The 22,496-nt window shown below is 44.2% G+C and overlaps 2 protein-coding genes across 10 annotated transcripts in view; one reads left to right on the forward strand and one right to left on the reverse strand.

Annotated features, from left to right (window-relative positions):
• The window catches only part of LOC4576322 (calsyntenin-1), an 87,871-nt gene extending 81,792 nt beyond the window's left edge, over positions 1–6,079 (forward strand). For 8 of the 9 annotated variants that reach the window (XM_061646608.1, XM_061646604.1, XM_001687998.2 and 5 more), the window contains exons 7-9: positions 76–568; positions 3,457–5,425; positions 5,775–6,079. In XM_061646608.1, coding sequence (XP_061502592.1) covers positions 76–568; positions 3,457–3,460 — 497 coding nt within the window. In that variant the 3' untranslated portion in view covers positions 3,461–5,425; positions 5,775–6,079. Of the gene's footprint in view, positions 1–75; positions 5,426–5,774 lie in introns of all 9 variants that reach the window. The other variant, XM_061646607.1, reaches the window with a different exon arrangement.
• Positions 6,080–9,903: 3,824 nt separating this feature from the next.
• On the reverse strand, positions 9,904–21,315 carry LOC1269998 (farnesyl pyrophosphate synthase). The gene is made up of 5 exons (XM_308653.5): positions 19,675–21,315; positions 13,863–14,169; positions 11,918–12,279; positions 11,619–11,845; positions 9,904–11,524 (listed from the first exon to the last, which is right to left on the reverse strand). Exons 1-5 carry the CDS (start codon positions 19,926–19,928, stop codon positions 11,343–11,345), a joined length of 1,332 nt encoding a protein of 443 aa, XP_308653.5. The 5' UTR covers positions 19,929–21,315; the 3' UTR covers positions 9,904–11,342.
• Positions 21,316–22,496: the final 1,181 nt, after the last annotated feature.

Below are 22,496 nucleotides of genomic sequence, written 5' to 3' on the forward strand. Positions count from 1 at the left end.
GTCTACTGGACGTTAATGTCTCCTGGGTGCATGGGTTACATGTTTCTGACGTTTTTCACAACTTCCTTCCTTCAGACAATGCCAACCAGTACGCGCACGTGATGCTCCACTCGCACGACGTCCAGGAGTCGCAGTCGAAGGTGCGCAGCAGTGGCGGCGCCGCCCTGCTCGGCCACGAGAAGCTCGCCTCGTCCCACTCGACCATGTTGATCGTGGTCATCTGCGGCTCGTTCGTGCTGCTCATCTGCGGCGTCGGCATCGCCCGTCTGCGCAACAGCAACGCGGCACTGGCGGGCGGCAGTAGCGGCCATGGTGCAGCGGGCGGCGCGGCCGGCGGCAGTGCGTTCGCGCGCAACCTCACCGACAAGCATCTGCCGTGCCCGAAGGTTGCGCCGGACCAGCAGCTCGACTGGGACGATTCGGCGCTCACCATCACCATCAACCCGATGCAGCACGACGCCCTGTCGGACGAGAGCTCCGAGTCGGACAACTCCGACTCCGAGGACGAGGAGGTGCTGAACGGGCGCTACAAAAACGTCAGCCAGCTCGAGTGGGACAACTCCACAATGTAAGTGCAGTGCGCCGGCGGCGAGCAATCGGAAATCCCTTTCCCCGTGGGATGATTGAAGCATCTACCGAATGTGCCCTGCTTTTTTGCGTGTGTGTGTGTGTGTGGGTTTGCACAAGGATGGACAGCTTTCCCAGCAAATCCCCATTGTTATTACTATTCAAATGGGTTTGCCTTTTCCGTTCCGGGACGGACCCCATGGATGGGGAGGGGTTTTGCACAACGTAATCAACGCAACCACTCCACTTTTCGTCTGGTTTGCTGTCTGTCTTCATTGCGGGACAACGTGACACACTCGCTTTCAGGCAATCGTTTGCTTACGGAAGCGTTGCGGAACCGTCCTTTCCTATGTGTGGATGTGTCCGGGGTGTTTTTTTTTTGTTCTGTTCGTCCATTCCATTCGTAACGGTAACATTTCAAAAGCAATTCCACAGAACCCTTCCGCCTCAGAGCACTCTCGCCGCAATTGAATCCCTTTTGCGACTTTAAACCATTCCGTGGGGCCAAATGGAAGTGACGCTTCCTCTTTTCAGTGAATCAGCCAGGATTCACAGTCGTTTGGACATCGCTTTTTTCTCGAAGTAATAATGAACTCCCAATCACGTTCAAGTGCGTCCGCGTGAGCGTACACGTACACCCACGGGTGTTGAGGTTTTGGGAAATAATGGATAATGGATGGAAGTTTCGGACGTAAACGACCGCACTACAGAGTGGTAGTAGTAGTAGTAGTACCAACAGGAAATGTCCGGGAAATGTGTGTGTCCTTTCGTTCGCTGAATTGCATGTGATGGATGAAATGGAATACCGCATTTGCCCGCGGCAAACAGAAAACTGGTTGGTTTTGCAAATTTTTCCAATGAATTCCACACCGGGTAATATTTCACCGCGGCCTGTGGAGTGTTTCTTGTTATATTGCCCTGGGTTGCGCTCTGACAATGGTATAGTGTGGCAGATATTTCCTAATAATTGTACTGTGCTTTCGCACAGGAAACGATGCTATTGTAGCAAACTGGACTGTGTAACGCAGTGTGTTACATACGTTCAATGAGATAATCATAATTTTAATGCTTAATTCCAGCAATAGGAGCAGTCTGAAGGGCTTTTGATTGTGCAAAATATCCAGTTTATTTCCCATTGAAAATCCACATTATATTAAACTAATGCCACAATTTAGTGGAACAGTATGAAACCGGTTAGTAAGCTTCTAACACAAACTTTATCCAAACGTTGGTGAGGTAAGCCTTCAACCAACAAAAAAAAACCATCCAAAAAAAAACAACCTCAACCTCGTCGTACATTATTCTTGTTCCAGCTGATGCTGTGCGGCTTCCGAACGAACGAGAAACGGTGCGCCGTGTGATTAATGAACGTATTAATAATTCATGAAATTGGAACTGCTGGAGCCGGCGGTATCAGTTTGACAACAGTTGAATAATTTCTGACAGTTGGTGGCTTTCTTTCGTCCCCTCCTCACGGTGGCACCTTCTTTGTGCCCACCACCCAACGGTGGGGAGAGGAAAGAAATGCAAAAGCTCTTTGGCAGCAAACTTGTTACTGGGCTGACAGCAGAAACTTGTATCCTTGCTCTATCCGTCAAAGTTTTCCCCCAGTGTGTGTGTGTGCCCACTGCTACCCGAGCCCTAGGAAGCTTACGGGTTAAGATGGAAACCCCATTTCTCCATCCTTTAATTCAATCCCATCTTCATGTCTACTGTTAAAACCGGGTGGAAGGATGGAATGATTAACTCATGCCCCCCTGCCCGACCGTATTCTTCGACCTTTTGGAGAGCCGTGTATTGGCCGATATGGTTTTGACGTGGTGTTGCAAATTTGGCATCAGATTGATCCAGCGGGAAGACGGGGGAACACAACTGTTGGCATAACACAGCGTTCGCGGGAAAGGGAAGCAACATACTGGGACCGGGCGATGTAAATGTTTCTTCCCGAGAATGTGTAGTAACACAATTATGCTACAAGGGTGGTTGGTAATTCTGTGTACTTCGTGTGCAGTTCGTACGAAAATGGCCCCAACAGAGAACGCGTAACATGGATTGAGAGATAATTTGCCGAATCGATTGATTGTTCATGTTCGGAAGCAAAAGCAGCAAATTGTTGTTTTGTTTTATTCACGCGAAATGCCTTGACTTTTGATGGGTTTCGGGCGTTTTACTCAAACTCCATTTGAGCTGCATTTAATTAAATAAATGTTTAATTTAATCTCACAGCAAAGCACTTTTTGCGTGTGAAGGAAGGGGGCCCCGTTTGAAAGCAAGCCAGAGGGTGATGGTTGGATCAGTGGTTGGTTGGATTAGGATGGATTTAACCCAACACTTTACAGTAATTTTAGTACAATAAAGGCACACAGAAGCACCAGCTACAGTTCATCTTCTATTAATGGTTTTTTTTAAATGGATTTATTTTCAATCCTATCGAAAAACGCTTCAAAGCTCCAGCTACAGCATACACACGCGGGTCAACCCCTAATACCTGTGGGAAATAAATCAGGCACGGGACAGTGGGAGAAGCAACGTATCGGAAAATCTGAAATCTATTACGCTAATTACCCGCTCGATCGTTTCTAGTAAAATGGGGTTTGGCTAACATTGGGACAGCATATGCTAACAAAGCACCAACATACACACGTTCTCACATGGTTTGCCAAAGCTCTAGGGCGCGTGCTAGAGATCTATCGACCTCGCAAACAAAGCTAATGATGGTCAATAATAACCTGATTACACATTAAATCACAATTGTTTGCTCAAACCATGCCGGGTTGGGTGGGTGGTTTGAATGCCCAAAACGGTGCCGTGATGCTATCGGGAAACCGAATTTGCACAATTACTGTTAATCCCAATCGCTAATGGTCCCTTTCTTCTGTCTCGTTTCAGCTAAATGGAATATATCAAATATTTTAAAGTATGACAGATTTATTACAAACATCCACAACAAAAGCAGCTGACGTAAAATTGCAAACAGAAAAAACAAACACACACAGACACAATTCCCCTTTTCCGTCTCTCCTCCTGCTGCATCATTATCAACCCGCGAGGCAGTGTAGTCAGCAGCAGCAGCAACAGAACAGTGGAGTGGCCATTCATTTGCAAGCAAAAAGGATTTACCCCGCTCCCGGCTCTCCAAGTACCACCATACAGGCTAAAAAACTACACCTCTAAAAATATATATACAACTGAACATATAGATATATATACATACATGAATTATATCAGCAGCTCTATACTCTCATGCATACCGAAAAAGAACATTATCCCCCCCCATTTTCCCTCCGCTTTCGACGCAACAAGGTTAAAGCATAAAACCACAAATACACACACTCAGCAGCAGCAGCGGCATTGCGTGGAATTTAAGTGCGACAAACTGGTGTGGTGAACAAATTTAATAACTTCTGACCATCCCATCCCGCATATCCCCCCAGTGAGCAAAACCAAGCCCACAGCCTGGTCTGAAAGATAACAGAACAATCTGACAAACCACCACACAACCAACCAAACACGGGACGACCATCACACGGGAATGGTCACTTTCAGGCTGCTTCTTTGCCCTGATAGGGCTGACGGGGATGAGGAGAGTGAAAATCACCAGCCACCAGCACCGGAAAACAATACGCAATGTACTTACAATGCTGCACAACAATGTGCATAACGCAAATGCATGCAAATGAGTGGTAAACAAATGTTCCAAACTCTACTCCCTCCCGCCTCCATTAATCCAAAACCGCCGCCACGGCGATTTCGATTCCGTGTTTTTTTTTGTCCGCCATTGCTCGGGAAAGCAAAGCAGAGGGCAGAAGAGTGCGGTGCAGAACAATTCCACGCACACGAGCGCAGCTGCCGTGCGGCGCCATTCGTTTAAAAAAAAAAACAAACAACAACAACAAAAAGTCTAGAAATCAGCTTAATAATATGAAAAAAAACACACAAATGGATTCTATATTATTAAAATAAAAGAAAAGTCTACAAGAGAGAAACAAAATGTAGCTATACGGTACATTGGGGAGAGTAAGGAGAAAAAACGGGATGCGCGTAGAGAAGAGAGAAAGGAGAAAATGAAAAGAAGAAGAAAGAAGGAAAGACGTAATAGCTAAAAGGATGTAGCCGAAGGATAAACGTAAAACGTGTGTGTGTGTAATAGTGTGTGAGATGTATAAAATTGATTAAACAGAAACAAAACAATGGATGTAGGAAGAAGAACGAGATGGTGAAAAACACAACAACACAAAAAGAATACACAAAAGAGGTCATTTATTCAAGTGCAACACAGTCCGTCTCTGCGTGTAATGAGTGTGTATGTGTGTGTAATTTTGTTTTTAGTGTGCGCGTGTCCCTTATATACTGCTGAGCCAGTTCCATGATGGCCACGCGAGGAGGAAACCTGCGCGCACACACACATACGTATTTCGTACGATTAGTAGTGGAAAATAGGGAGAAATGAAGCGAACAGCACACATACACACAGCACAGAAACATTTTATGATAAGACGACTACTAAACCTATCATTAGTACTATCGGCGCTATTACTTCACTACTGGTATATCCCCCACGTGCAGCTATCACAAAACAACAATTACTACTACCACTGTGGAAGTCACGTGTGTGTGTGTAGATAAAGAAGCCCCACTAACTACTACTGGCTACTACTGGCTACTACTCACGGTGTAACCGACATCCAGCTATGTCGCAGCTTTTCCCGCGCTCCTGCGAAGTAAACCGGCACACCGACTTTGTGGGGATATCGTTATTGCTGAGGTCATTCCAGCGCACTTACTTCACAATATGAGCGCGAAAAAGAAAAAAAAGGCGAGAAGAAACCCTGCAGCAATGGACCCACACAAATGAGAGGTTAGTTTTTAGAGGCACATTGTGGGAAAGGAAGGAATTTGCGATGGTTATTGTATTGGATGCTCTTAGTGTACAGTGTTAGTTACATAGTACACAGTTTCAGTAAACAGATGGCGCTACTTTCAGTCCTATTTTTTAACCATTTTCGATCCCAATTTGCCTAAAAAGTTCACCTTGAAGTGACAGTTTAAAAGTGAGACCGTGGCGCCATCTGTCTGTCAAACTGGTAACTAACTACTGCCGAGAGCCGATTTCTACAGTAACCTCCAAAAAAAATCTTCTCCAAAAATTAATCGAATTTGGAAATCATGTTATATTTATACTTTTTTGTCACTCTCTTTCCTTTTAGTGTCACTTTTTGTCGACTCTGCAACCCTTTCGTCAGCTGCGAAAATTGCAGTAAAGAATCATCAACCGCTGGAGGACGCAGCCACACCATGCTGGGATTCATTTCTTTACCAAGAACGAACCGAACGCACGACGCACAATGACGCAAAACGATGCCCCGGGAAAGCTGCTTTGTTATTGTATTGTTTGTTTGTCCTTGCTCGTGTTAGATTCGTGTGGTGTGTCCCCTCAGATTAAGAGTGGCGAGATGTGTGTAGTGCGTATAACGAGAGTCATTAAGTTGCGGAAGGCTTTTGTGGAAGAAAACTAGAGAAAAGTGTCTGTTGAGGACACCCTAGATCCATTTTGTCAGTTTTTTTATTTTACATGCATTCAGGCGCATAGTATTTTTAAGAAGCTGAGACCTCTACGATCTTTAGCTCGGCAAAACGGATGTTCATTTTTAATTTGCACGCTTCAAACCCAACCTGAGGATTGAATTTTCACATGTTGGCATATTATTTTCGTGTGCCCGTGTTGATGCACTGTGTGAGTGATTTTAGTAAATCAAGTTGTCGTTTCTTAGTGTAAACTGCCAATTATTTCCTGTAAGACACAGTTCGCAGAGAGTGTTTTTCGCATAAAAGGATGGCGTTAGAATTATAAGTTTTTTTAATCCGTTTTTCATCCATCCTTCATGCTGTGTGAGCTCCTCCATAGCATTGGAAGGGCGTTTTTACCCCTAAAATCCCAGTTCGGTGGTTTCATTTGCTGCTCCGGAAGGACACACAAAGGTTGCACCTCCCACCACCACCACCTTCTCATACTTGCTGTACATTTTTATCACATTGTTTCCTGTTTTGTTTCATTCAATTTTTCTTTTGCTTTGCGTTGTAGAGCCATTCGTCGAGGCGTGTGAAATGATGTTAGAGAAGAAAGGGCATATGAAACACACGATCACGTAAAACAAAACAAAACAAAACAAAAACTGTTCTTCATTAAATGGCCATTCAACAATTGTAGCGGCGCTAGGTGGAAGAAACTACACACACGCGCAAAACAAGAAGTATTGTAAATGGAAGTATAACAAATAAAGAAGCGATGGAAAAACAAGCGAAAACACAAAACACAACGCGGTTCGGTTGAACAAAATTGCTAGTAGAAGGAAGTTGAGAATTCTCTGGAAGAAGAGAGGCGAAAAAAGCGAAAGGAAACTGATCGCATTTGTGTAAGTGTGTCCTTGCAGTGTGGTAGCAATTAAGCCTGTAATACAGTAGTAACGTTAATCCTCTCCTGTTCCATGTCATTCTGTTTCTTTGTGCAACTGTCCTTTACTTTCTCTCCTTGCCCCATAACTCATGCATTAACATATCGTACTTATTGGTAAGCTTATTTAGCGAAAGGTAAAACCCCACAGCTAACAAAGAAAAACTCAGTGCATCCAGTGCAAATGTGTCCAATATGTATGTCCGTATGTATGTAAGTGTGCATGTGTGTATGTGTGTGTTAGTGTGCGTACGGGAGATTTTGCGTGTGTGTGTGTGTATGATAAGATTATATACGCGCCACGTGGCAACAGATGAAAAACATAGCCTAGTAATAAGGGATAGTAAAGGTGCGGGTTGAAGTTTGTCGTGTTTGTCGTGATCGTAATCGAACACAAGAGCGCTGGAACTGACCGAAGGGAAAGGAATTTCGTCCGAAAGGTAGGGTAATAATCTCTTAGTAATTAGATCTACATTAATGTTACTTTCTTCTTTTAATGTTTTTTTTAATCCAACTCTTTATTTCTTTTTTTTAGAAAATCAATCATTTGTGGAATATTTAATCACAAATCAAAGAAATATTATCCTCTACTCCAACGAGAGCATGTTAAACGTCTCCCCTTTTTGGAATATTGTGGAAGTACTATTGTAAGCAGTTGATTCCGCTTGATAATGCTTTTTTTCGTCCCCGACTGTAGTTGGCTTCACCGAATTCGGGACGAACCAATGAACCGCGTATAGTAGGCGGCGACAAGATTGATCGAATAGTAAGAAAAAGTATTGCATTCAATCACAGTAGACGACGGTTTGCATTCGTTTCATTCACACAATTGCTCTCCTCTCCCCCTCTCTCTCTCTCTGTCACACAAACACACACAGAATCTTTCTCTCTTTCAGCTCAGAAACCGTCCAGGGAATGAGAATGTGAAGGTGTAAGGAAATTGGAAATGAAGAAATAATGAATTCCACAATCAAGAATAGGCAAACTCGATATAATTTTGTTTCTCGTAAATCCAAAACACCTAGCTCTAGCAAACCTACACAACACAATCTCAGAAGATGTAGAATTAATGTTTGCAGTAGCTTCTTCTGTTTATAGTAAAGTGTTGATTATTTAAAAAAACGGAAAAAGTGCAGCCAGGTGAAAGAGATGAGTGACGTAAAAGCTAAGCTAATACTCTAAAAATCCCCCAAGAATTGAATATAATTAAATGCAATTGTTTATATTGAAACTAAGAACACAGCAACTAAGTAAAACAAATGCTAATTTTGGGTGTATCATTGTGAGTTTGTGTCCGTTGGGACATGTTTGCAGCGAGCAAAAAAGCACAACCAGCCGATAAGCAGTTTTTTGATGCGATGTAACTTTTTTGCCAGACATATGAAAAAAAAACACAAGAAAGAGAAAGCAACTAAAGCAAGTAAAGTAAATAAGTGAAAGTAATATTCCAGAACAAAACGTAACACAAGAGTAAGAAAGTGAAAGTGAAAATAACAGAACAAATGTGTAACACAAGAGTAAGAAAGTAAACAAACAATGTAACAAACTAAATGGTACAGTTTGACATTTGTCCAAAGGATGCGAATGAAACGTTATAATTCAATAAAAAGTCGAATTTGTTCTTCTCTTTCTTTAAAACCACTCAGCAGCACATCTTTAAGGGATGGTTAAATGGTAAAACACAGAATAAAATAGTAAAAAAACAGAAAAAACCGCAAATCGCAGAGCGAAATCATTTGCATTGTTGAGTAACTAGTATAGAGGGAAGGGAAGAAAAGAAAGCAAGAGGTAAAAGAGATAGCATTATATAAAAAGAACACACAAAACACATACACACAAGTATATATATAAATGATGCAAAAACCATTGCAATCCAAACGCCGGCAAAAAAAGAAACAACTATAAATAACACTCAATATGATGATGGCTTATTTTCTTGTTTCGTTTCGCAAATGAATCCCCCCTATAATCCACCTATATAAACGAGAAACCAAAAACGCAAAGAAATATTCATAAAGAACGTAGAATAATAAAGCAAAGAGTAGCAGCAGCGTGCAAGATGGACTTGTTTTTGGTCTGTGCGAGAGGTTTTATAGTGAAAACAAAGGAGTATAGAAAAAGCCCGTTATTTTGCCCGTAGTTTCAAAACCTGTGTGTGTGTGGTTTTCTGTTGCCAGATAAGGCTTCTTGGGAAAGGGCAGAATAACATAAAAGAAACACAGGAAACGAGCTTCGCTGAAGTATTTTGCGCTGCAGTCTAATGGACAAGCAAATGGTCCATATAAAGCAAAGAAACAACTTGATAAAACCGAAAAACCGCAAATAGTTCACTGTCAATCAATTTCAAACAGTAAAGAAAAGCAGAATAAATCGTCAAAATCTTTCACCTTTTGCCCATATAGATAGAATAAAATCGGGTAAACGTTTCCGCTTTGGCAGGGCAAATGAAAAGACACATCATAACACAGGAAGGATAAAAATGAGATAAGAAAAGTAAATCAGCAAAACATAAAACAAAACACAAAGCGTTAATGCGGCAGACAAACAGTTTCACCTCTCCTGTGTAACAACATTCCCCGAGTTTTTTGCTGTAAACGTCAAACGTATATCAAAATCAACGCCCAGTGTGTGTGTGCGCGCGCCCCTATTTTTGGTCCGTTTCATTTTACTTTGTCGAATAAAATTTACTTAATAAAACCAAAAATTGTGTTCTTTTTTCATACAAAAAAAAAAAACAAAATTCCTATCAATATCAACGCAATCATCACGAACCAACTGTCTTGTCTTGGGACTTTTAGGCGATCTTCCGGCGATGTGTTGTGTGTGTTTTCGGCCATCGTTTCACGATCTTCAGCGATCTTCAAACAAAAACAAAATGCAAGCGCTTGGGGTTAACATTTTTACAAAGTTTCTTGCTTTTATTAATAATTATTTTTTATAATAAGAAAACATAATGCTTCACTAATCCTTAATTTCACTGATCCTTTACCACACGCTCGTTTCATCATTTTCAATTTCAATTCATATCTTTTTTTATTGTTTTTTTTTTATAGAGACTTTGAGCCTACCGGCCCTTTTCAATCCATTATTATCATTATGCGTCCCATATACTCTACAGCTGTATGGGGAACCATCGCTTTCCTCTGACTGTCGTCTGTGTAGCTTTATCTCCCCTTTTCTAACATTGCTGCTGCACTTCTGCACTCTTTACCAACCGGCAATCGGCGTGTACAATTGTTCCATTTCCACACTGTTTTGTTCCACACTGACCCTCTTTACAACCACCACACTTTTTCAACCTCTGTGCTTTAAAGTGCCGCTTAAAATGCTACAGTTGATTATTATTATGATTAGTACGTATTTCTCTCCATTCGGCTCCAATTTCTTCACCCAACTGCCTGTTTCTGTGTGCAATGTGTGTCTCCTTCCTGTTTGTGGGGTTTTTGTTTCGTTTGCAATGCTCATGCTCAATGCGTTCGTTACCGTGAATCGTTATGAGTTCCTGCTGCTCTTTCTCTTGCGCACAGAACATCGGAATCATGTTGATGCGGAATGGGGCGTGTGGAGTAGTGATAGTACTAGGTAGTGGGTTGTATGTGGGATGTATGTACCTTCTACTTACGGGTACGCCCGTAAAGGAATGGATGAATGCTCATCGCTCTGTGACCCCAACTCACGCTCCGTCTGTATTAAGTATACACCCATCTCGCTCGAAATGCAGCGGCTTGCGAATGGTAGCAGTTGGTTACAGTTGCAGTTTGCCAAGTTCCCTCCAAGCGGAGGAAGTAAGTGTTGACAAACGGAAAAAAGGAGGTTTACATAGAGGAGTGGGGTATGGGAAAGCAATGTAATGTAATGTAATGTGTGTGTGTACATGTTTTGTGTAACAATTCTTCTCTCATACTTAATAAAATCCTACTTTTTTGTTATAACCACAATCACAATCTTTACCCTAAACAGGTGGATTTTCACATTATCCAATAAACCTTTTACAATGTGTTTTGCTCCTCTCTCTCTCTCTCTCTCTTTCTCTTTTTTCATGAAACGGATTTCATTCTACTCTTATGTCTAAATCCTTTACTTCCTTTTGTTGTTTTTTTTTTTTTTTTGAAAGATTTTCTAAAAATCCTTCACTACGAACACGTGGTTTGCTTATATTTGCTGCAATGTGTATACGGGGATGTTACACTCTGACACTCTCAGTACAAAAAAACTTCCCCCCGCTCAGAGTGACGACAGAGCAAGATTCGAATGTGAACGACACGGAGGAAAGAGGGATAATTATTGCGAGTAAACAACACCAGGCCGCAAAACCGGAACCAGTTTACGCTTCGCGTCGATAAATCTTCTCCATTATCTTGAAGAACAGTTCGTGCGGAAGGCCGCGCGATATCTGCTGAATGTGCGTCTTGATCATGTTGTACGATTCCTCTTCGTAGATGCTGTAGGTAGTCGGCAGGCCGAGCTGCTCGTACAGCTTCTTCACGCGCGCAATGTTTTCCGGATCTGCCGAATAAAGAGGAAACAAATCAATAAGTAAGGCCGGTTCAATGGGCAATTTCCTACTCCAATTGGGGCCATGGCCACATTCACAACCTACCCGTAGATCCGTAGCACGCCTTCATCACTTCCTTCTGCTCCTCGGTCGCGCGCTGCATCGCGACCACCGCCAGCCAGCTGCACTTGCCCTCGGCAATGTCCGTACCGACCTTGCCGATGACGGCCGGATCGCCGAAGCAGTCGAAGAAATCGTCCTGCGTCTGGTAGAACTGGCCAATCTCGAGCAGAATCGTTTTCGCCTGCCGGAACATCTCCGGATCGGTATAGCTACAAGCGTAAGAGGACAAAACATGTTATTAAAAGCGTAACATAAACCGCATGTGACGCCTCGCAACCTACCCAGTAAGGTGCATGGCCATGGCAACCGGGAGGTAGAACGTGTAGTAGGCCGTTTTGTGGAACACGATCGATTTGTACAGATCCATCGAGTAGTCGGTCACATCGAGCTTGGCCGAGCGCAGATCCAGCGATTGGCCGATGGTCGTGATGAACTTCATCTCGTTAAACAGCTCCAGCAGCCGCGGATAGTACGGCTCGTTGCCGTACTGTATCTTGACCAGGTGCGCGATGGCTGCCTCGATCATGATGGCATCGTTGACGCCCGACAGCTTCACATCGTCCAGCGTGTGCCAGCACGGTTGGCCACGGCGTGTCACGCTTCCATCCATAACGTCGTCCATGATCAGGAACATCGAGTGAAGCTGCAAGAAAGCACGAAGCAAAGCAAAGCAAAAAAACCCAATTAACATCAACTGTTCGCTCTCTGTGTTATCACGCATTGCTGTTTGGCTTCCATGAGGCACAACGGTGTGGTTTGTAGCTCGGGAGATAAATCGCTAGCGATTTACGTCATCGGCAAAGGTCATGACATACGACACACACTGGGGTTCGACAGTTTGTTCAATAACGTACGTGTGGGGCGATCGCAATTATACACGCGGGCCTATCAGTAACGTTGAGTTTTTGAAAAATCAGCACAACAAAGAAGCTTCCCCTCATTTTTACAGCGGCAGCAACATCAGCTTAGGGGGAAAAGTAGACCGAGAGCCCGATTACATTAACAGAGATTTGCAAATGAAGAGAGCGTACCGGAGGTACTTGAGTGAGTGACGACTTTGTGTGATAGTTTCCTGAAGAATGTAGGAATTTCTGGAGCAGCTAAGACGCTTGCTTGGATCATTGATTATCTTTTCACTTGAATGGGAAGAAAGATCTTCTTGATACTCATCCATTCAGTGGTTAGCGGAATTTGGGGCAAGTGTGCCATACGGGGCAAGAGTGCCACCACGCATTTTTCCTCGAAAACTTTAGTTTAATGATCAATTTTGCATACAGTTGGTTGCTTTCCAATGACTGGGTATACTGAGCCAAATTTCATATAGATCAATCGATATTTCCCATTGTTTTGAACTGATTTATGTTGAGTTTCAAAATTGAGCAGAATATTATAATTTTTTAATCCAATCAAATAAGCTCTCAAAAATCATGCGAACAATCAACCGAGAAAATATTTACACCACCGTATAGCTGAGAAAACGTGAAATTTTTTGTGGGGTTAGTTGAAAAAAACTTTCTTTTTGTCACTGAAAAATTCAATTTCAAAAAAGTTACAACTTTTGGGGCAAAAGAGCCATCTCTATTTGGGGCAAGTGTGCCACCATCTTTCATAGGCGCGAGCTGTCAAAAATGTAAACATTGTTGTAGCGTGCTGCGGTATGGTGCGCTTTTACGAGCGGATTCTACTCCGGAAAAACAGAACAGTAACAAACCATATTGTGGTGGTCAAAAAGGGTTCATTGGTGACTAAATACATGTAGGAATACATACACTAGTGGTACAAACGTAATAATTTCCTATTATCTAAGTAATACGGTTATTTTAACCAGGTGGCCGTCTTGCCCCATACAAGTGGCACTCTTGCCCCATAGCCCAAAAAACAACGTCTTTTTGGACCCTTTTTAAAACGCTTCAAAAACTGTTTTATTTGCACTTTTTTCAAGCGAAACTCATTTATAAGTGAGGAAATAGATGTAAAATGGTTATGAGATTTAAATCGGCTTTTGAAAAACACGTTTTAGTGAGTTATAACTTGAAATGCTTAAGGTGGCACACTTGCCCCAAGTTCCGCTACTAAGGAGCTTAAAGAATGTCGCGTTGCTAAGTGCCACCGCTGTGATGTTGACAGCTTTGACAACTGTTTGTCGTTCTTTGGGAAACATCCTCAAAGAAAGAGCCAGCTCCATCCTATCTGTCTATGTGATTCCTATTAGATTCCAACACTTACCATCTCAATCGCCCAGCCCAGATACTGGGCCCGGCGGATGTTCTCCGGCGTCAAATCTTCCGACCGGGCCAACATCCGGTACGCCAGCACGCAGGCAAGCCCGCGGTTCTTCTTGCCCTGGGGCACGTTGTACTGCAGTGCCTTCACGAACCATTTGGTCGCCACGTTCTTGTCGTACTTGCTGGCGTAAGCGGTCAGATCGCGTACCACGTCGGGAAAGACGGCCATAAACTCGCGACTCTCGCTCTTCGGTACGGCCGTCTGTGTGGCCGCCTCCGGTACGGAGGAGTTCAGCGTCGAGAGTGTCCTGTGGGCGAAAGGAAGAGAGGATGCATATGAGGTATGACTAAATTTTGGTTCTGATACTGATTACTAAGCTAATTAAACAAAAAACAACAGCAAAAACACAGAAAAGGTTTTAAATAGAACCGATTGGAACGATTTCTCGCGTCTTGTTGTTAGGAACACCACCTGGGTTACATTCCGAAACTCGATGAGTAAATTACGAGGGGTTTTTGCTCTCCGAAATGATCTTCCAATTAGCAACTCACAATGGTGGTGGTGGCCGACTAATTAATATCCCAGGAACAGATCACTAATTTCCCTTTTTTTGGGGGGGAATCTCCGAAAGCAACCGCCACGATAATTTGTCCAAATTAGTGAAACTGGTTTTATCGGAGGAATAGTATCACACACATAGCAACATCGCATGGAGCTTCTACATAGTGCCAAATGAGTCAGTTTTTGTAATGAAGCGTATATTCCACCAAAAATGAGTACCAAAAACCAAAAAAACATTGAAAAAGCAGAATTCCTCAGGTCCAGAAATGTAATTCAAACCAAGGTTTCTAGATCAAAGATTCAAACAGGCTTTGATTAAGATGTGAAAGATGTGTCAAAGTACACTGGATGGACCGACCTGCCGTAAAGTATAGACCTTGAATCCCAAAGCCCATTATAATCCAACAAAAAGATTAACACACCTGAACTTTCCATGAACTTTGGCTGCTTGAAGAGATAAACAAAGTTCAGACAAGCAAGTGGAGATATCTTATCGTTCCTTTCCTTCTACTTCTTTCACCTTAAACCTTGAAATTATGAGACTATATGTACATATATTGGGAATGTATCTCACAACTAACAAGCGATATTATTTACATCAACCGCATCTACGTCGTAGTTACACACATTACAATAAGGCGCCATAATAAATTACAATCAGATAGATATTAAAAGCACCTATCCAGCTCCCCATATTATGGCCGGGTGAGCCCCAAGTACCTTACAGCACGTGCCATACACAATAGTGAGATAAGGATGGGCCACACACACGCACACGCATATAATCATCTCCGCCCCAACATGCGTCATAGAGCGTATTGCAAATGCAAATATTGTTTAGCACCCTTTTCATCGATCAACAAGCAACAAAAGCACCCAACGAACGAGCCCTCTTTGCGGATCACCAACGAAGAATTCGAGCTCTGCTTGAAGTTCTTATTAACATCACAGAATTAGCTCCACCGCGTTATTGTGTCACTAACCGGACGGTAGATAACGCTTTCGATTTGCAAATTTCTCTTCGGTTTAAGCAGCTTTGGGCTCGCTTGCTGGCCGGCCGGACATTTTGTTTACATTTTCGGGTTCGAAAATAGAAGATCTTGCCCTCGGGTAGGGACGACAAACGATCGCCCGTCACACAGCAAACACACAAGTTCCGGAATAAATTTAGATTCACCGCCTGGGAGCGGGGAGATAACACACGAAGGAGTGGCTGAAGTGACGATGTTACACGCCAGGTTTTCCACTGCTGCGGCGACCTGGAACAAAGCTGTTTACAGTGTTTACCAGCAACAACAACAGCACAATCGCTGTTTACGATCTTGCGATACTGGAGAAGAGCGGCAGCTAATATGTGTTTGCTTCCTTTTTCACCCTGCGAGCTATATAATAGGAATAATGCTAGTTTTTGTAATGTTTATGTCCTCTGTCATTCAGAAATGCCTACGGCGCATCATTATCACTGTTTTCGATCCCCAACACCCCCCTGCCGAGGGCTTACTATTATTTCAATCAACACTAATCAGGCAAGCAATCCAGTATTGATGTTTCAGTCTTATCAACATTCAAACAACACATTCCTCGATCAGTCACAATTTACACGACCTTTCCTGGTGGTCGTGGTTTTCCTACAAGCTCCCGTGACACATTATGCAATTTCCTTCGGAACAACTTTCTCCCTTTTGCATGCATTCTCTATTCTAGCAATCTAGTAAGCTTCGACCAATTGGTGTGCCATAAGATAGATTTGCGTCGTAGCACACGGGAAGGGGGCTGAGAACCTAACTCCAGTCCACAACACGGGCTGGACGCGTGGTGCTGCTGGTGTATTTGGCGTTCCTATCGCGCTCTCTCACTCACTCACTCATCTTGCCCTTCAGTAACGCGCTCGGTTGGAGTGCTGTTTACTTCATCCGACCGGCATTTTGACCTTGGTACGAGCGCGCGAGTGAGCTTGCGCGACTATCGGGTGAGCGCGTTACATCGCGCAAAACCATTAGACGCGCGATTGTTAATCCACGGTGACGCCAGCCTACACTACCGTGTGCATTAGAACCCGTTTTTGGTGTGGTGTGTTCTACGGTAAACAAATGACTTTAGCGAGCAGAAGAAAGGGAATATTGACATTTTACTGGTACACGCTGCACTGACTCTCTGATGATGATGATGATGATGATGATGTGGCGACCAGGAGCGTGGTCTTCCTTATCTAGGTTGAAACCTTCGCTACGAAAACGGTCCAAAGGTTTATCTTGCCAACCCCCAAAAAACTGGCCTTCCCGGTTTGTAGCCGGCTTTTTGCAATTCTCTCCAGCTCTCTCTCTCTCTCTCAACACTGACGCCACGCTGGCGCACGGGTATCGAACAACTGCGCAGTTAAAATATATATCGATGTGTACAACAAAAACACGCACAGCAAAACAAAAAACCTGGCACGGAAGAAAACAAACCAACCCCTTTGGGACCTCCTCTCTTAACCCTCTCGCCCTCTCTCTCTCCAGCAATGTGGCACATTCCGATGTGTTTTTACAGGCTGCTGGGGGTCTGGTCTGGTCTGCCTATCTCCCTCTTGCACCAGCCATTGGACCAGCTGGACGTGGGGGTTGTTTTGGCGAAAACATGGACGAAAGATAATGGGCACACGATGAACCAACCAGCCTTTACTGCGTACTTTGCTGCGTGAACTGGATGCCGGAAAAGCACACACATACACACGCACTAGGGTGTAATGGGTGTTCATTTTCGGTGCCGATAGACGACCAACGTCTGTTTTGGAACGTCTGTTTTGGTTATTTTTACCAATGCTTCTGCTTTTAATGTGCAGAATATTCTTCTAGAATTTTGAAACTTCCCACAGCTCATGCTTCTCCAGTGTGATCTATGCCATCATCATACCGACGAGAGAGCTCGATTCGTTACCATCGCAACAAGATCCCAGGGCGCGCGTTGGAGGCGCGAATTCGTTCGGAATATTTAATCACCCTCCCCACTGCCTGAAACGAGTTTTTCTTGCCGCACTGTTCCGTGTGCCAGCCAGCTCGGTTACAGCATATATATGGACGTTTTGTTTTGTGTTTTCTTTGTCCATTATACTACTATTGGCGTAGCAAAGTAACACCCTTTCCTCCTGGAGAGAGAAGCCGGAAGATGCCGGGGTGTTGTTGTTGCCGGTGCGAGAGTTGCTAAACCTGGCGAGTCCAGTTTCCAAGCCTACTAACACGCGTTCTGCTGCGTACGTGATGTTGATGACCACATGGATACTGTTTCATCGCGGGAGTGGCCCGTTGATTATCGTTCACGACAGAAAGAAGGCGATGTGCGAGCGATGACTTCTCGCTGGAGATGCCGCCGTACTTGTCTCTTCCAAGGTGGCTGTGGCTCTTTGTTGGGCCTGTTGACAGTACACGCATCATGTGTCAGTGTAAACACACATAGCGCACACCTTCTTCCATTTATTTTATGGCACTCCCGCGGACAAAGATTCCTCATTGTTGGGCTTGCCGATTCGAGAAAGCGGCAAAAACAATTATATCCCTTTTCTACGCGAAAATGAACTCCCCATCGCATCCTAATGAACTTTTTTTTTTGACTCCCTGGTACGTAGAAGAACGTTTGTTTTGACGGATCGACGGGCACCACAGAAAGCGGTCTACGTGAGTGAAAAACAGTCACCGACAAATAAAATGCGTCGTACTTGTGCGCGCACACACACACGCACATTGGAGTTGTTTTTCTTCCTTTTTTCTTCTATTTCCTACGTCCCTTCTGTGTATGTGTATGGCATGACCGTAAAAGAGCAGCAAAACGGCTGATTGTGGCTGGGAGGAACCGGGCAAGGTAAAATAGGGCAAAAAGAGGGGAACAGAGAGAAAACAGCAAAAACAAAAACAAACGGTCCCTTTTTCCCTTCTGGCCGCTCTGCTCTGTGTTCTGCGTGTGTGTGGTTGTGGTAGTGTCTGGGAGAAAATGCACTTCTCCCGCGTACATACAGGCGAACGCAACCAACACACAACACGGAACAGGTTCTATATTTAGAGCCAGTGCGTAAAGGAAAGGAAGAAATAAGAGAATGGAATAAACCACACAGCAAACGAATGTAACGCCGTAGGGCACACCCGACGATCAAGTTGCGATAAAAGTCAACAAACAAAAACATTGAATTGCCGGCAAATGTAAGATGGCGTAACATGTAGATAAAAATAGTTTAACACAGACTTTTAAAATTGATAATAGCTTCACAATTAAATGAATACATAGAAAGATACTGTAAGATTGATTTTACATAAAATAGTTGTACAAAAACATCAAACATTCCAGCAAGTAATAACAAAAACATTGAATATCATCGAACTTCGTCATCCACGGGCCGTTTTGAAATGTGCCTACTGTGATGAAAGCAAACGCATCGCAACGAAGATATCGTACAGTGGCTTCTTCACGACTTTAGCATATGTGTGTGTGTGTGAGAGAGAGAGAGAGAGAGAGAGAGGGAGAAAAACTCACCATCTCACGGTGTGGCCAATTCCGTGCCCCACACACCGAGAGATACGCATTGGAGATACGCGAGCGTGTCTCTGTGAACTTTGGACCTGTTCGGTTCCAACCGCGTGTGTATCTTCAAAACCGTGAAGCTCCACACCCACCCACCCACCCAATCTCCTCCTCCCCCAACAAAGGCAGGTCCGTCATATCATCCCGTTGGGGAGGCGGCTTGCGGCAAACCAACACGTCTTGAGAAACAAAAACCTGCCACGACGGGATGATAGATACCGGTTTTAAGACATTCGGAGACATCACAGCAGGTCACACGAGTCTTTTTCAGGGGACGATTGGAATAACATAAATGTCCCACACGTTGGTGGGTTTGTATCATTTTATGTATTTACGAAAAGCATGACTGATTTAGCAGTACCAAAAAAAAACCCAGGAAATCGATCGTTTGCTCCTCTTCATGCCACAAAAACCTCCCAACCAAACGGTCGGTTCGCTTCCTCGATAATTTCTCCCCCTTTGGGTGAGGAAGAGTTCGTTCACTTGGCGCTGCTGCAGTTGCCCGTCAGCCGAACGGAACCGTCGGTTTCGCCGCATGAAAATGCACCCTCCTCCACCGGCTATTATTACCTCATCCTTTTTTCCGCGCCCGTGTCACGTAACAGAGTATAGCAACGAAAAGCAAAGAAAGCGCAAAAAACAAACAACAAATGTCTCTTCAAACCATAGCGAACGAAAAAGGAGCACACGGCAAACTTACCTCGACACCTTCTTCAGTCTTATCTGTTGCTTGCTGTCGCAGTTGCGGCTGCTGCCCTTCTGATGGTGGTGCGGATGGTTCTGATTTTCCGTCCGGATCGTCATGAAGTCGGAATTGTTCACCTCGCTGCTCTTGGAGATGGAGCGGCGCACCTGCACCACACCGGAGGTAGCGGTCATCGGAGCGGCCGTACGTGTGATGGCCGCCTCCAGCGCCACACCAATGCCAAACCGTGCCAAATTGAACAGCGACATACTGGCGGCCTGTGACGGTTGTGATTTGTTGTGGCTGTGTCGAAAAAAGCCGGCACACAATACTCGGCAGCAGTTCGTGTTGTTGCTTTGTTTTTCTGTCCCTCACTGTAGCCTGCTCATAGGCGGAGAAGGAGGTTGCGATGGTGATGATGATGACAACCGTACCTCCAAACGGTAGTAGTAGCTACGAATTTTGTAACTTTTCCACGTCCACCGATCGACAATCGGTGTTAATGTGCGTTTCGCTATTTCTTTTTGTTATCGCCGTTTGCGAAGAGCGCCAAATGTTGATTTCTCCACGCTGTGTCTGTTTATTCACTTTCCGACATTCCCCAGTGGGGTGGTGGCGATGATGATGATGGTGGAGCATAAAGCAAAAACCGGTTGTGGAATGTTTTTTTTTATCCGTCACTGTGGATTTTGGGGTCACTTTCTTGCAGATGGAGACAACACTTACACAACACACAGACACGCGGAAGGGCCGAAGTGTTTTGGGGGATAAAGATGCGTCTTGTAGTCTTTCTCTCTCAGAGGGAGGGGGTTACCGCACCTTACCACGCTGACGTCAGCTTGGGGCCAACACTGCAGACACACTGAGCAAAGGAAAGGTCTACTGCGATGTGCTCTTCCGCCACGGCAGGCGCACGAGAAGAAATGCACTTTTCACTCGACACAAAACACCACACACACACGCACACACGCACGCACACTGCTCGCTCGCTGTCTTTCTATTTTCTTCGCAGTTTCTCGCTTCTCACTCGCACCTCATTGACTCTGCACACGCATTGATTTCTCACATGAAGTGATGATTACTAAAGAGAAGCTTAGAGGGGGGATGGTGGTACGGTGGATCAATTCGCCAGGATTCACAATACAACGTCCGATACGTTCAGCCGCTTGAAAACAAATGCGAGCTGCTTCCACGAGGCATCTGCTTTTCTATCGCCGTACTGCTTGCTGGGGAGGCGAATCAAAATAAAACCAAAATGAACCTGCCCTGCATGTTCGAGCTCACGCACACAAACAAACACAGCGAAGTGGTCACTTATATAGGGGCTGTGGTACGAGTAGTGAATGATGCTGCCGCAGACAAGGGGGAGCAAAAATGTAGCATTAAATACACAAAATGGCATTTTTACAAGTTCCCTATCTTCCTAATTCTACTAAAAAATTACAAAACTGTTTAAAATAAGTCTCCCAATCATAAACGAAATAAATGTTAAACACGCATTTATGTTTCGTGCCCCGGTCTGCCCTATGTTTTTATGCTCCTGTAAACACACACAAGCATGCCACGGAGTTCATTCGCGTACGCGGTGCGCAGCAGTGTTGGTGCGCGGGCTCGCGCGATGAATTTCGCGTACAAAAACTCACGTACGCACACACGCGACTACTCCCTACGCCCGACCCGGGCCCTGCTGAACCGTGCACATTGTTTACGTCGCAAAACCCGTGTATTCCACGTGAAGAGTTTACTTAAAAAAAAAGCATTGCTTTTTACAAGACTTTTTTTAAATTAAATTTAACCTCTCAAAACCAATCGAGCAATTTGAATAAATGGAAGACTTTAAATGCTCTTTTTCTGTATAAAGTCAACTCAAACGTGCTACCAACCCCCCCATCATCCGTATGTTAACCTGGAACGATCTCGTACTGGTCGGTCAACCTCATCACCACGATTCACAGCGGCTTCAAATGTAAATAAACCCATTGCTTACGCACATCACACCCCCGAAACGCCAACCAAGCTAGCAGCATTGCAAAAATGTGCATCGAAATACACAAAATAAATCATTTATCGTTTTTATCGCGATCCATATCTCACCGGTCAATATCAAATATCTCACCAGCACGCCAATCAACCAACCACTGTCATTACACTGTTTACAAATATTTACCGAAAGTTCGTTACAAACAGGCTGCCTTGGGCATAACCGCCTTGTTTGTACCGCTGGTTTAAGGGTAGGCTATAGATTTGCACCTATTTTGCATTACCTTTACGAACGAGAGAAGCATAACAACAACAACCCAGCAGCAGCAGCAGCCTGCCGTTGTTGTTCTGGTTCGTTTTTTTTATGGACGTACTTTCCAACCCATCCCCACATAACCATCATCATCGCACCGTCGTCGTCACCGTCTCTCTCGATGCTTCTGCTGTTCTCGGTGTTGCTTCATTGCTATGCTGTTATGTAGTCACGTAGGCACATTCGCGCTGTCGGCCGAGCGGGTCCAGATAAACGCAATTCCAGGATTCATTCCTATGCTGCCAGACACACACACATACAAAAGCGAACATACGGTTCTGAAAGCGAAAATGAACACAGATAAACACAGTGTGGATGGTACGACAGGAATAGGGGGATGATAGTGGAAGCACTGGAACTGGGTTTGGTATGGTAAGCATGAGATGGAATCGAAACAAACCAATTTTCCCCTCTTAACCGATGAAGGGAACAATGAACACGGGAACGGAGGAATGAAACCGGGAACGGTGGAACGGCCTTTTTATGTACAACAGCGGGTCGGCGCAATGAATGAATGAATCCTTATGTACGGGGCAAATCATCT

This window comes from Anopheles gambiae, chromosome 2 (genome assembly GCF_943734735.2).
Source record: "Anopheles gambiae chromosome 2, idAnoGambNW_F1_1, whole genome shotgun sequence".
Taxonomy (NCBI): Eukaryota; Metazoa; Arthropoda; class Insecta; order Diptera; family Culicidae; genus Anopheles; species Anopheles gambiae.